At 37.5% G+C, this 12,796-nt stretch overlaps 1 protein-coding gene across 2 annotated transcripts in view; it reads left to right on the top strand.

Moving 5' to 3' along the window:
- Positions 1–10,223, top strand: part of PIK3CA (phosphatidylinositol-4,5-bisphosphate 3-kinase catalytic subunit alpha) — a 31,875-nt gene extending 21,652 nt beyond the window's left edge. For both annotated transcript variants that reach the window (XM_086468296.1, XM_009958927.2), the window contains 8 exons: positions 645–816; positions 1,133–1,239; positions 1,744–1,865; positions 2,392–2,470; positions 4,864–5,034; positions 5,610–5,727; positions 5,893–6,044; positions 7,271–10,223. In XM_086468296.1, the coding sequence (XP_086324422.1) occupies positions 645–816; positions 1,133–1,239; positions 1,744–1,865; positions 2,392–2,470; positions 4,864–5,034; positions 5,610–5,727; positions 5,893–6,044; positions 7,271–7,541 (1,192 nt within the window). In that variant the 3' untranslated portion in view covers positions 7,542–10,223. The remainder of the gene's footprint in view (positions 1–644; positions 817–1,132; positions 1,240–1,743; positions 1,866–2,391; positions 2,471–4,863; positions 5,035–5,609; positions 5,728–5,892; positions 6,045–7,270) is intronic.
- Positions 10,224–12,796: the final 2,573 nt, after the last annotated feature.

The raw sequence follows: 12,796 nt of genomic DNA, 5'->3' as shown, positions 1-12,796 counted from the left end.
TTGAGAAGGCAGAGTGTAAATCAAGCCTACAGCATACTGGATTGTAGCTAGGCCTCACCTAAAAAAGATGGTGTGATTAGACACAGAAATAGGATCAAAGAATCTTTGTTGTGCTTTTTCTACTTCCCTTGGTAATTATCAAGGAAAATGGAATAAGTTGCCTCATTAACTTGTTTGAGGGGATGTGTTTTAGGACTGTGTGAAGACTGAGAGTAGGTAAGAATGAGGAAGCTAGAGGGGCCACAGCCTGGGATTGGCTAAATGAGACAAGGAGAAAAAGAAACAGGTTAGCTTTGCTCTTGGCAAAGAAATCGGGAACTTGAATTGAAAGCTTGAGGTTTACTATAGGGTTTCTGGGAAGCATGGATTTTGAATAAAGGTAAGGGGTAGAAAAGGACAGGATGGAGCAAGGAGGAATGGGGAAAAAGCCTATAAACTCTGTGGCAGATTAGTTGTAAAGGGTACTGAAGTCTGATCAAAGTCCAGTCAAAATGAGATGAGTTTTGGGGGGTCAATACAAGTTGTTTACCTGAAAAGAAGGATCCATAAGCAGCCCTCAGGAAGACGTTACAGGTATAGCTTCATTTTTGGCACCTTAAAGTGGTCTTTTCTTTAAGCTATAACTGTTCTTCCTCTCTGTGTAGGTCTGAAATGCACAATAAAACTGTAAGTCAGAGGTTTGGTTTACTTCTGGAGTCCTATTGTCGAGCGTGTGGAATGTACCTAAAGCATCTGAGCAGGCAGGTGGAGGCTATGGAGAAGTTGATTAACCTCACAGATATTCTCAAGCAGGAAAAAAAAGATGAGACCCAGAAGGTATTATAAGCTGTCCACATACCACAACTGTTGCTGTCGAGTCACAGGAATTACTTAGAACTGTGTTTAATTTTATTAACTAGAAAAGTATGAATGCTAACTTCACTAGATAGTATGTTATCCTAGAGGCTGTAATATTTTGTGTGCACTGTCATTGTTTGCCTTTTGAAGGCAATAGATCTAAAGTTAAGGGTTTCAGGCAGAGTTGCTTGTGTTAGAACTGTGCAAAACCACGCTTTAAAACCAAAGCTAAAATCAGATACCTTCATTTACATGTAACTAGTGTTCTCAAAATCTGAATGTGATTGTTTATCAGGTACAGATGAAGTTTCTTGTTGAACAAATGAGACGGCCAGATTTTATGGATGCTTTACAAGGTTTTATCTCTCCTCTTAATCCTGCGCATCAACTGGGAAATCTTCGGTATTGTCTTCAGTTTTGAAGTTTGTCTAGATATTTAAGTAAATGCTTAGTAATGTTAACATTAAGAATGTTAAAGTTAAATGTTAACGTGCTAAATGTTAGTATCTTCAAAGTTAACTGAATAAAATTTGTAGCAGAGTAATTCATAGAGAGTGAGGTAGTTCCATGGTTTAACAGTTTGGGCAACAACATGATAGGTAGCTGTTCCTTTAAGATGACAGGAACTGCAGTCCTTTTTCCATTTGTAAGGAACACACACTGCCAAAGGAAAACTTAGAATACAGCCAGCTTTTCTGTTGAGCTTAACAAATGGTTAACATTGCATTTACTAATTTAAGTTTGAAGCTGAAAGTAGATGTGGTTGATTGTTAGTTACCCATGCATCTTGAATTTGGTACTAGTTCCAAGAGTTTGAAGAAAACAGGGAGACCTTAATAGTATTACAGAAACATGGTACGAGAATCAAATTAGGCCCATCTCATAGAAACCTTCTCTCTTTTATAGGCTTGAGGAGTGCAGGATAATGTCATCGGCAAAAAGGCCCCTGTGGTTGAACTGGGAAAACCCAGATATTATGTCTGAATTGTTATTTCAGAACAATGAGATAATCTTTAAAAATGGAGATGGTAAGGAAAAAGTGTAATCCAAAAGCTCCATACCTGTTTATTTTCCTAACTTACTGTTCAGTATTTTTCTAAGCATATAAAAGACATATATTAAAAAATTATCTGAGCAAAGCAATTTTCTTTTCTAGAAAAACTAAGCATGCACAAGTAAGTATTTACCTCAGTAATGTACAAGTTTTGTATGTTCTGAGATGCTCAGTCTGTTGAGGTGGAACCTGATGCTATTTAATACTTTGGGGTTTTTTACTTGAAAATGTCTTCAGGATATTCCAGATGTGTAATCTGTAATTCCATTGTCATGTCTTCAGTGTATATTTTTAAGCGTCTTTGAAATAGACACCACAAATTTATATTAATTTTTTACTACTTAAAATCTGCTTTTCTGAATGGAGAGAACAAAACCTATACTAAACTATGCAAGCCTTCTTTCCTTTAGACATACATTTGGGGGGGGGGTGTAAAATAAGATGTAACAAAGTGTTCTGGTGTTACAATTTTGCAATCTCTGTGTATTTGACTATTGCAGACTTGCGTCAAGACATGCTGACACTTCAGATAATTAGAATTATGGAAAACATCTGGCAAAATCAGGGTCTTGATCTTCGGTAAGCGTTAGAGGTCAATTCTCAAGCAGTGCTGTTCTTAATGGGTTCTGCATTGGTTTGTTGCCCGGGATTGCTTCTGTTCTCCCAAGGGTAATAAATGAAATGCTATAAATAGGCATGTTTGTACATGTTAGTGATTTGTAATTTTTTTTTAATAACCTTCAGTTAGCTAAACTGCTGGATTCTGTAAAGATAAGATCGTATTTGAAAAGTACTTATTCAAGTGGTTGTGAGGCATCTACATACCAGGAATGGCTACAAGAGCTAACACACACTAGCCACACTATGGTCTGCTGATGGTATCTGTAGCATTTGCTTTGAACAAGTTGCCAAACTGCAGCCCTGGACTCTTTGTAGTTGGTATCTTCATTTCCGTACACAAAGTAGGTGTTACCCAGCCTGCAGCTTCTCCACTTCTTAATAGCCTGCAAGTACAGGAGCTTCTGCAGAATGCCCTTCAGTATAAACGATTCTGCTTCTGGAAAACGGATGCTAGACAGGTTGCACTTCAAATAGGCGTTTGCTGTACGTTTGCTGTATGGCAGATTTTTAGGTGGTGGTGTAACAGAGCTGCCTCTGCACTGTCAGACCAAGTCTGTTCTTTGCGCCCCTGGTTCTCATCTAGGCAAAAGGATCTATCGGTCTACATCATCTCTTGTGCACCTGGGCGACTGTTTTGTCTCTAGGACTGAGTGACAAAATTATGGCTCTGTATAAGAATGGTTTGCAGAGTTACAGTTCACAGTGCCCATGTCTTGAAGAGCAGCCGGCTATGGAAATCTGCAAAACTACATCCTCTCCCATCTCTTGCCCACCATTCTTTTTAGAGGCAGCATGGAGCTTTAGAAGAGAATTTGAATAGGTGTGGTATAAGTGACAGGCTGACTTAAAAATCAAAACAAAAACCTCCCAGCTGTCCCGTCACCTACACTGAAAGACTGAAATGAGCATGCAAGGTCAGGCAGCTGAGGGACTCCGAATCTTGAGCAAGCTACAGATTACACTAGTGGACAAGAAGAAAATCTTTTAAGGATTTAGAAGTTGTGACCCCTCCCACTAAGGCAACTAAACTGTAAGTCTCTGTAATACAGAAAGTCTAATGGTCCAAAGTTTATGCCACATCCTTAAGAAAATAGATGGGTCTCACTGTTTTTCCTTGACCTCCAAATCAGAGTTTTACCTAAAAATGCAAGTGTAGATAGACAGATATAAATATACTTTTAGTGCCTGCAAATAAAGTGCTGTTAATCCAGAGAGCAGAAGCCCACCTCCACAGCAACACCAGCAGGCAGCTGGGCCACTGGCTACACATTGCACTGGTGTTCCATAGCTGCTTAGGTCTAATATGAAGCCATGATAGATTGGGGTTTTTTTGGGTTTTTCACCATGGCATCACAAAAACTTTTGATACTCCAGTGTTCTTAGGAGGCAGTTTTACTCTATAGTCGTGACACTTACACTCCAAAAAGGAAACTTTAGGAGAGAAAAGGGCTACTATTACTGTCTCTGAAATCTTTTAACAAAGGATGTTAAACATAGCGATGGCCATATGTCTTTCAATTTTTGAATAAAAGGCTAGTTTTTATTTGGCTTTCTCAGATAAAATGTTTTGAACATAAAAAGAAATACAGACTTTGGGGGACGGCGAGGAAGGAGACTTGTGAAAGAAGAGGGAGGCAGAGGAATTAATTTCTTCTACTTGCAAAGGGAAAAATAGGCTGCCAAGCTTATCCTTTCAGTTACAGATTATGAAAAAGTGATTTATGATGGTCTTTAAAGAGTCCTTGCATGAACATCTGTTTACAGTTAGTCCATTAACGTCTGGATAAACTGTAATGTTGCTGACCATAGATTCCAGTTACAGTTTTGTAATATGTTCAGGTACTACTTGGAAACTCAGTTTGAAGGTCCCAAGCTGGTTTCACGTTGAGTATTACCTGCTACTTGTTTACAGTAACCCATGAAATCCTAACATTTGTTTTCTGAATGCTTAGGTCTGTCTCTAGTACTATTCAACTATATATGAAGTAAGATCTTGCTAAATCATGCTGAAGGCCTTTTTAAGGGTTTTTCCAGTGTATTTCCCCAAGGCTTCCAAGAACATGTTAATAAAATTTTGTCTTAACCTTTTGTCCTGATTGAAAACTGAAGAATTATGTTGGTGGATACAGTGGCTGGCATGTTACTGTACTAATATCTGGTACATTTTTTCCACAAGACTAATGATAATACACCTATAAAACATTAAAAGAGGTTTTCATAGCAGATGACACTCACCTGATAAGGGTTATCAAATATGCCTGTTGCTTGCTGTCTTAAAACTTAATTCTAAAAAAAAAAAAAAAAGAAAAAAACCTCAAACAAACAAAAAAACCAAACCCTTTGTCTTTCAGGATGTTGCCTTATGGCTGTTTGTCGATTGGTGACTGTGTGGGACTCATCGAAGTAGTGAGGAGCTCTCATACGATCATGCAGATCCAGTGTAAAGGAGGCTTGAAAGGAGCATTGCAGTTCAACAGCCATACATTGCATCAGTGGCTCAAGGACAAGAACAAAGGAGAAATGTGAGATTTCCTGTTGCTTGTTTTTCTTGTTCATGTTTTTTTTTTTTATGGAAGCTTCAAGAGAACTGAAGTTCATCAAGTGGGAAGTAACGTCTGTCTGGTTTTGGTTTTGTTTCCCGGTCCTTGTTTGCCTAGTATTCCTGCTTGTAGCTCTTCTAATGAGCTCGGGTGGTTGTGTGACTTCTCAGCAGTAAAGCGTAAGTTCAAGGTAGAACTATGAAGATGTGGCTTAAGTCTGTATTTTAACAGTAGCTCATCAAAGTGAAAACTGCTGGCCTTCAAAAGAGGGACAGTCACTTTTATAGCTAGTTGACTGTTACATCATCTAAGTACTACTGTTTTCAGAGAATGCTGAATTTCTTCCTTACTTTGATAAAATGAAAAAGTCCAGGAATTCTACTACCTTCTCTTAAGGAAGCAGGAACTGGCTTTGCCTTAATGGGAAGGGGAAAAGAAAACAAACAAACAAACAAACAAAAAAAAACCCCACAACACAAGAGAACCCACAAAACCCTGCACTTTTGTAGTATTAGAATATCTGTAGGAAAATGTCTTTTGTTGTTTGTTTTCAATAGGTATGATGCAGCTATTGACTTGTTTACACGTTCTTGTGCTGGCTACTGTGTTGCTACCTTTATACTGGGCATTGGTGATCGCCACAATAGTAACATCATGGTAAAAGATGACGGACAAGTAAGATATGTTTTTTCTGAAAACATGGCCTAATGTCATATCTCACTTTGATATGAGGGGGTTTTTTTAAAAACCCATCTGAACTATAAGTAAGCAATCAACTTTACTATGACATCATTTAAATAAGGAATTACTAATCTTAAAATACCTTTCTGTCTTTCCAAGCTGTTTCACATTGACTTTGGACACTTCCTCGATCACAAGAAGAAAAAATTTGGTTACAAAAGAGAACGTGTGCCATTTGTCTTAACTCAAGACTTTTTAATAGTGATTAGTAAAGGAGCCCAAGAATGTACCAAAACAAGGGAGTTTGAAAGGTGAGCCTTTTTTTTAAGCATTTAACTTCAGAGTATTTTGTACCTAAAATGGACTACTGCTGACCTTTAATTAGACCTTTTAACTGAAAAGTAGTATTTTAATTGGCTTGCGGTGAGTATGTTCTAATTCTTTAGCTGAATATCAGCCATCCACTTGTAAATCAGTAAGGGATCTTAGCACTTACATAGCCTTCAGTTCATGAAACCTCACTTTAGCTTTGCAGGGTCAGCACACGTGAATAAAGATAGATTTTTAAATATATGAAAATTTATTTTATTTAATACTTAAAATTTTCTTGGGATTGCGTAACTGCAGAAACTGAGAAATCTTAAATGTCAGGTGTAATGAGCCTTGCTGGTCACTCAGCAATACTTCTCTCTCCTGTAGCTGCTGTGATATCAGCTCTTCACTGGCCTGTGCAGTTTGTGACATTCTGGAAAACCAGCTAAGAAAGGAGAACTTTAAAATAATAATAATAAAGAAATTGAAAAAAATTCTGTGGCTGTAGTTAGTCTTACTATGTCTTTCCAGAGATCTAGTCTTTGAGAGGTTTCAATTTTGATCTTAATTTCATTATGTTGGGGGGGAGGACACAACACACACGACAGATTTTAAGTTATAGTGTCTGTCTGAATTCTGCAGTGAAACTTTTTTGCATTTTTTTCTTAACCTGAAGAATCGCTAACGTTATGTTAGGGATTTCAGCATAAACAGGCATTTCTCACCCAATGTAGTGGTATAGCAAGTGTCCCTGTCTTCAATGCGTTGTTCAGAGTAGCTAAGGAGCAACAGCTACTGCCCTCACAGAAGTGCAGGAGAGAAATGTGTCTGATGATAACCAGGAAGGCACTGTTTGCAGAATTGCAATTTCAATGTGCTTTGAAATCTGAAGTGTCAGTCGCAATGACTAAAATGGCTCCGTGAACTCCCATAAACTTCCATGGAATACTTCCATGCATTACAAAGGAGCTTTAAGGCTAGAAAGCCTGTCTTCAGTTTGGCTGTTGTGTTAGTCTGACCACTACTAATTCTTGCAGAAATTAAAACAGCCAAAGTAGGAAGAGGAGTATATTTTCTCAGCAACTTTTATGGTGTTCTTATTAGACTAAGAGTGTCTGCTTTTTTAGTGTCCAGTTACCTGAAAACTGTTTTGGAGGTGAAGTAATATGTGTCTAATAGGGAAATACACTGAGCTTTCCCACCCCCTCCCCCTCGTCTCTTCCAGGTTTCAGGAGATGTGTTATAAGGCTTATCTAGCAATTCGGCAGCATGCCAATCTCTTCATAAATCTTTTCTCCATGATGCTTGGCTCAGGAATGCCAGAACTGCAGTCCTTTGACGATATTGCGTACATTCGAAAGACGCTTGCATTGGACAAAACTGAGCAGGAAGCTCTTGAGTACTTCATGAAGCAAATGAATGATGCTCACCATGGTGGCTGGACAACAAAAATGGACTGGATCTTCCACACAATAAAGCAACATGCTTTGAACTGAAATGAAAGCAGAGAAAACAAGAACTGATAGCCCGCTTTGTGGGTACTGCACTGTTAATACCCATTAGCAGCAAAGACTGGTTGCATAGGAATTGCACAAACCACGAACAACATTAGAATTTATGGCAAGAAAAGAGATGAACTGTTCAGACAACTGTTGAAAAATAGTGTAAAACAGGGTTTCAGATAGCACTAAAATTGTACACTTCAAAAATTTAAGCTTTAGTATGATGTGTGACTTCATGTTATGCCTTAAGCCCAAAAAGGTAAACTTGGAAGAATGTTTCCTTTTTTCATTTGATAGGATAAATTAGAAGGAAAAAGAAAATAGTGCTAGCATGAACATAGTCCATCACATATTACCTTAGATCTGGTACAGCAGGTAGGGACTATGCTGGATTGAGAAAAGTGGAAAGAGAATTCAAGTGATAGTGAATACTTAAATGCAGCATAGTTTGAAGGGAAGGAGTTTTAAGCTGAAAGATCTAAAATCAATAGTGAGAGGACAGTGCCTTTTAAATGTGCTCACAGGCATTAACATTTACGGGGTTTAGGTGACCTGTTGATTTCTGGGTCTGTCATCTGTACAGTTTCTGAAAGCAGTAGGAAGTAGGCCCATTCAGTATGGTGTTTCTTCTGCTCAGTATTTCTAGGGGTGCAATTCATACCTTCACAAAGAAACTCCCTATCATCCCCAAAAACTGACTAACCTGGAAATTGAATGGTCAGAATTGGGTTTAGTGCAACAGAGAGTTGTAGTGTTCATCTTAGGTTTGCTTTAATCTAACTTGAACGGAATAGATTTTTTTCATACATGTTTTCCAGAACCTAAAGAAAGGTGAGTTATTAAAATTATTGAAAGATTATTTTTTTATAAAGGCTATTTATATAATAGGAACTATTATTAATATATATATTCTTTATTTACATGATTTGTCCAATATTCACTCTTTTAATTTTGCAGCCCAGTTCTATCTGTCCAAGACTCCCGTTTCCATTAATGTCACTGAAGGTGACCAGATATACTCCTAGGACCAAATTCAACCCTGGTGAAAGAGGACACAAGTACCATTGAAGTGTAGTGGGAGATACACCCACTAATGCCAGAGGTGAACTTGGCCTAAGTCTCTTCAAAAAATTTTTGGGCATCACTCTTCACATGACTGAAGTGATATGCTGGCTATTCAAGGAACATACATTTAAACCCTCAACTTTGGGTCCACCATTTCTCCTCTTCCTTCCTCCTTTGGAAGTGGTTGTTTAATCCATTAACAGCTACATCAGAAATAGCAATTTAGATTTTCAATATGATCAGTAATAAGCAATTCAAGATACAGCAGATAGGTTGGCTAGCTCAAAGCATGTGGAGTTACCAAACGTTTTATAGCTTTGTCTGTTTTGTGTGTGTGCGTGTAATATATATTTGTAAATCTAGTTGTTGTCCTCTAACACAATTATGATGTGTGCAATTAAATTGGCACCACTTTTTGAAACTGTTCAGAGTACCGAGGATTTCAGATTGCCCTAATCCAACTTCAGGTAGGATTGTTTTTCTAATTATTAAACAGTTTGGTTTTTTTAATTAGCGAAGCCCATGATTCAGAGGGTTATTTTCACCCTAACAGTTTCAACTTGCTTGACTGGCAGCACTTGGAGTGAATTCCAAAGGTTTGGGGCTTTTGGGGGTTCAGCTCGTTCACTTGCAAACACGCACTGAGGTGCCACTCAAAGTGCAATACCACATGTAATATAAAATATGCTGACAGCTGGTGTTAGATTAGAATATAAGGATATAAATAAACTGTACTTTGTGCAGGCTGTACTGATGAGGTAATGAGTGGTTGGCTTCATTTAGCAAATTGTAATATATGAAAAATGTGCAATCAATTACATTATGAAAGACTTTGGGGATTGTAAAGCCAAGACTTTGGTCTTTCAAGACACTTTCATAGTCGAGATCCTGCAGTTGATTACTGCACATGTGGATACTTGATGTTGTGGGGGAAAACCTGCTTTTGTGAAAACTACAGAAGTTCCAAGAATAGTATGGGGAATGTGAAGTTTTATTTCCTTCATTCTACTAAATATTTTGGAGTAGTCCAATGGACTTCCCATTACTCTCTTTACTGACTGTTACATAATCCTTTTTGTTCATACAAATATTTTAACTCCTTCTAACCTTGATCATACTGTCCAGAGCAAAATTATCCTGGTATGTATTACTTTGCAGTCAACACACTAATGGTTTAGCTCTTTTAAAACATGGCTTATTTTCAGTTCAAAACTAGTTCACAAAATCTGAAACCCTGTTGGCCATAATTAACTGAGTAAACCTGTTGCACAAATGCCACATTAGGTGCTATATTACTCTTATTTATCTGGTATTGAAACAATGCTTTACCTCGTTTAGCTAAGAGATGGTCAGCTTTTTCCAGCCTGGAGGAAAAGATCAACTCAAATTTATTGGATGTTACGAGCCCAACTTCTCTTGTACTTTGCCCCTTCCTAGCCATTTACTTCTGTAAAGAGGAGTATAAACGTCTTTCAGTTCAAGCACAGAGTGTTCTGCACCCTTTTTGCACAAACAGAAAGGTATGATGAAAACTTCGTAGTGATACAGATGTAATATAATTTAGGGTAATTATAGCCTTTAAATTAAAAAAAAAAAAGTAGGAGAAGCTTATGGGCTTAAAGCAGTTGTTCTTACCATAACCAGGATGGGCATTTGAAAAACATTCTGCCAGTGTTTCAGGAAAAAAAAATCCTTTTTTCAGCTTCAAAGTGTTCAACCCTAATTACCTTATCCTGTTATGCCAGTTTTGTGCTGATGTAACTTCACTGAAGATAGTGGAGGTACTACTTACTTATATTGGTGTAAATGAGAAGATGTCATCTGTTCTCAGTATCAGAAATGAGATCTGCTTACAGACTGTGAAAGCACCTGGAACTGAGCTCTAGATTTTTACACAGATTGCTTGGCATTTGGATTTTTATTTTTTAACTATTCCCACTTCATGGAGATTTGAAAATATTCCCTTTATTCTGAGAATCAGCTGCACAAAACACTAAGTAGCTTATTTTGAGCTTGGATTGAATCTGAACACCTTGCTCCTGCAAAACTTCGTAGTAGGACTGCCAGAGCAAGAAGCCCATGACTGGGCCATGTGTTTTGTTACAAAGTATTAGGAAATGGTGATGTAGTGAAATGCAAATTTAAAACCAGTAACTCTTTCAACTGTGAAACTGTTTGGTTTAATGACAGAACAGGCTGCTGATGATTAGTTTTGCTTAAAAATATATTCTTTGCTTTCCTCAAGGTAGCAGAAAAAGCACCTGTACTGACATACATGCACACTGCTCTGAAAGGGTGCATTAGTTTTTTCATACGTGAAACAGACTTTCAGTATAATTTTTAAAATGAAAAAAAGCATTTAAATAAAACCAAAATTGTTAGTGGTTTGGCATCTTGTGGAGAAGATAAAAGCCCGTGTATTAAGTGCGATATAGAAATTACCAACCTTGTAGGGAACTTTGTATGTGATGACCCTGCTGGTGGTGGTTTGGAGGGTGGTTTTTGGTTTATTTTCCAACTTTCCTTTTTGTGTAAAATATTAAATGCCCTTCAGTGGTCAGTAGCCCATGTTTGTTGACAATTTGAAGGTATTTTCTTTGCTTTGTCATTTTATAACTGGCATGTTCCAACATCTGTTTTAATAATAATTGTGAATTCCTCCTGTTTTGCATGTCTGTACAGGTTGCAGACCTGGGCTGGACCCATTCAAAAAACAAATATCAAAAAAGCCACTTGAAATTACTATTTTGTTGATGTCTTTTGGCATCTTAAAAATGCTTCAAGTTAATGAAAATGGTGTGGTATTACAGAAAGAATTGTGACTTGCTGCTTCTAAGATATTTTTTTTAAACTTCTTTCTTTTGTTTTAGTTTTACTTGAAGAACCACACTTGTTTGTTTTGGGTTTTTTTTTTAAATACTATATAGCTGTGGATGTTGTTGCAGATTGTTGAATCCCAATTTAATTTTGCAATACATGTTTCATACAAATAATGAATTTGTATTTTGTTTTTCGTGCTGAAAGCTGTCTCAGTTTAGGTAAGGCTCTATCTGTCCAAAATGTGTAGCTCACCACCCCTGCAGTTGGTGTGGGGTTTTGGGGGGTTTTATTGGTTTTATTTTTTACATCTGTGTTACTGAAGGGAAGCCAACTGGAAACTGGATATAGAAGTTCTCTATCTGCATATGTTAATCAAATCTGTAGGTGCTCTGGTCTTTGAGAAATTCTGATTTCACTTTATGCTGATACAAGACTGACTACATCGGAATCGCTCTGGATTTACAAAAGCGTATGAAATCAGAATTAGTCTGTGTGTATATTAAAGTGCCAGATTACTTATTCGTATGATTCAGTATGAAAGGTGCTCTCTTAATGAGAGGAATGTTTACCAGCAGCCCAGTTAAACACTTGACAATTTCATTTTGAAATAGTCTTTATTGACTAGACTTTTCAACTCTCCAATTCATAACTACTGTAATCTTGTCTACAGTTACTTTTGTTCTTGAGGCTTTCAGGATTTTTATTGCTTGCTAGCTTAAGTGTTTCCTCTTCCTACTCGTTGATAGTATAAAGACTTGTTGAACCAAACCTAAGCAAAAATGCTGTGCAGTATTCTTGGCTTCTGAGCTTTAGGGAATAGACTCTTGGAAGAATGATGTCTGGCTGTGTTAGCACTCCTGATTCTAAGCCAGAGGTGGATCCCCTTGTCCCTGTCTCTTCCCTCCCTTCTCCAATACCCCTCTCCCCTATAAAGGGACATGTCCGTAGTATAAGAACAACATAAAATATGTAAGAGATCAATTGAAGCAATGCTCTGCCTGTACTTTGAAGCTGGCGTCCCTGTTGGTTTGTATAAATGTGTCTTAAGTTTAAGTGTCCTTACTGTCACTTCTGTATGTGGCGAAATATTCTTTCAGTATAAGGAAGGCCAAAAATACACTATTCCATCTTGATTCTGAAATTCTGGTGCCAGATCCCCAGTAGCTATTAAGCTGCTTTAGGAACCATTTAGTTCAGTGTAACTGCATCAGTTCTGTTAGGAGCCTGTTCCAGTAACAAAATTAATCAGTTAAACCTGACTTAGTTGTATTGCTGGAGTTACAGAAAGCCTAATTCAAGCAGAAGCTGTTTCTCTGAAGAATCTTGATGTCTGTTGTAGTTTAGTTAATCCTTGAGAGCTAAGA

The sequence above is a fragment of the Leptosomus discolor genome, chromosome 7 (assembly GCF_034619465.1).
Source record: "Leptosomus discolor isolate bLepDis1 chromosome 7, bLepDis1.hap2, whole genome shotgun sequence".
NCBI classification, from domain to species: domain Eukaryota; kingdom Metazoa; phylum Chordata; class Aves; order Leptosomiformes; family Leptosomidae; genus Leptosomus; species Leptosomus discolor.
This window is presented reverse-complemented; position numbering and strand designations above follow the sequence as displayed.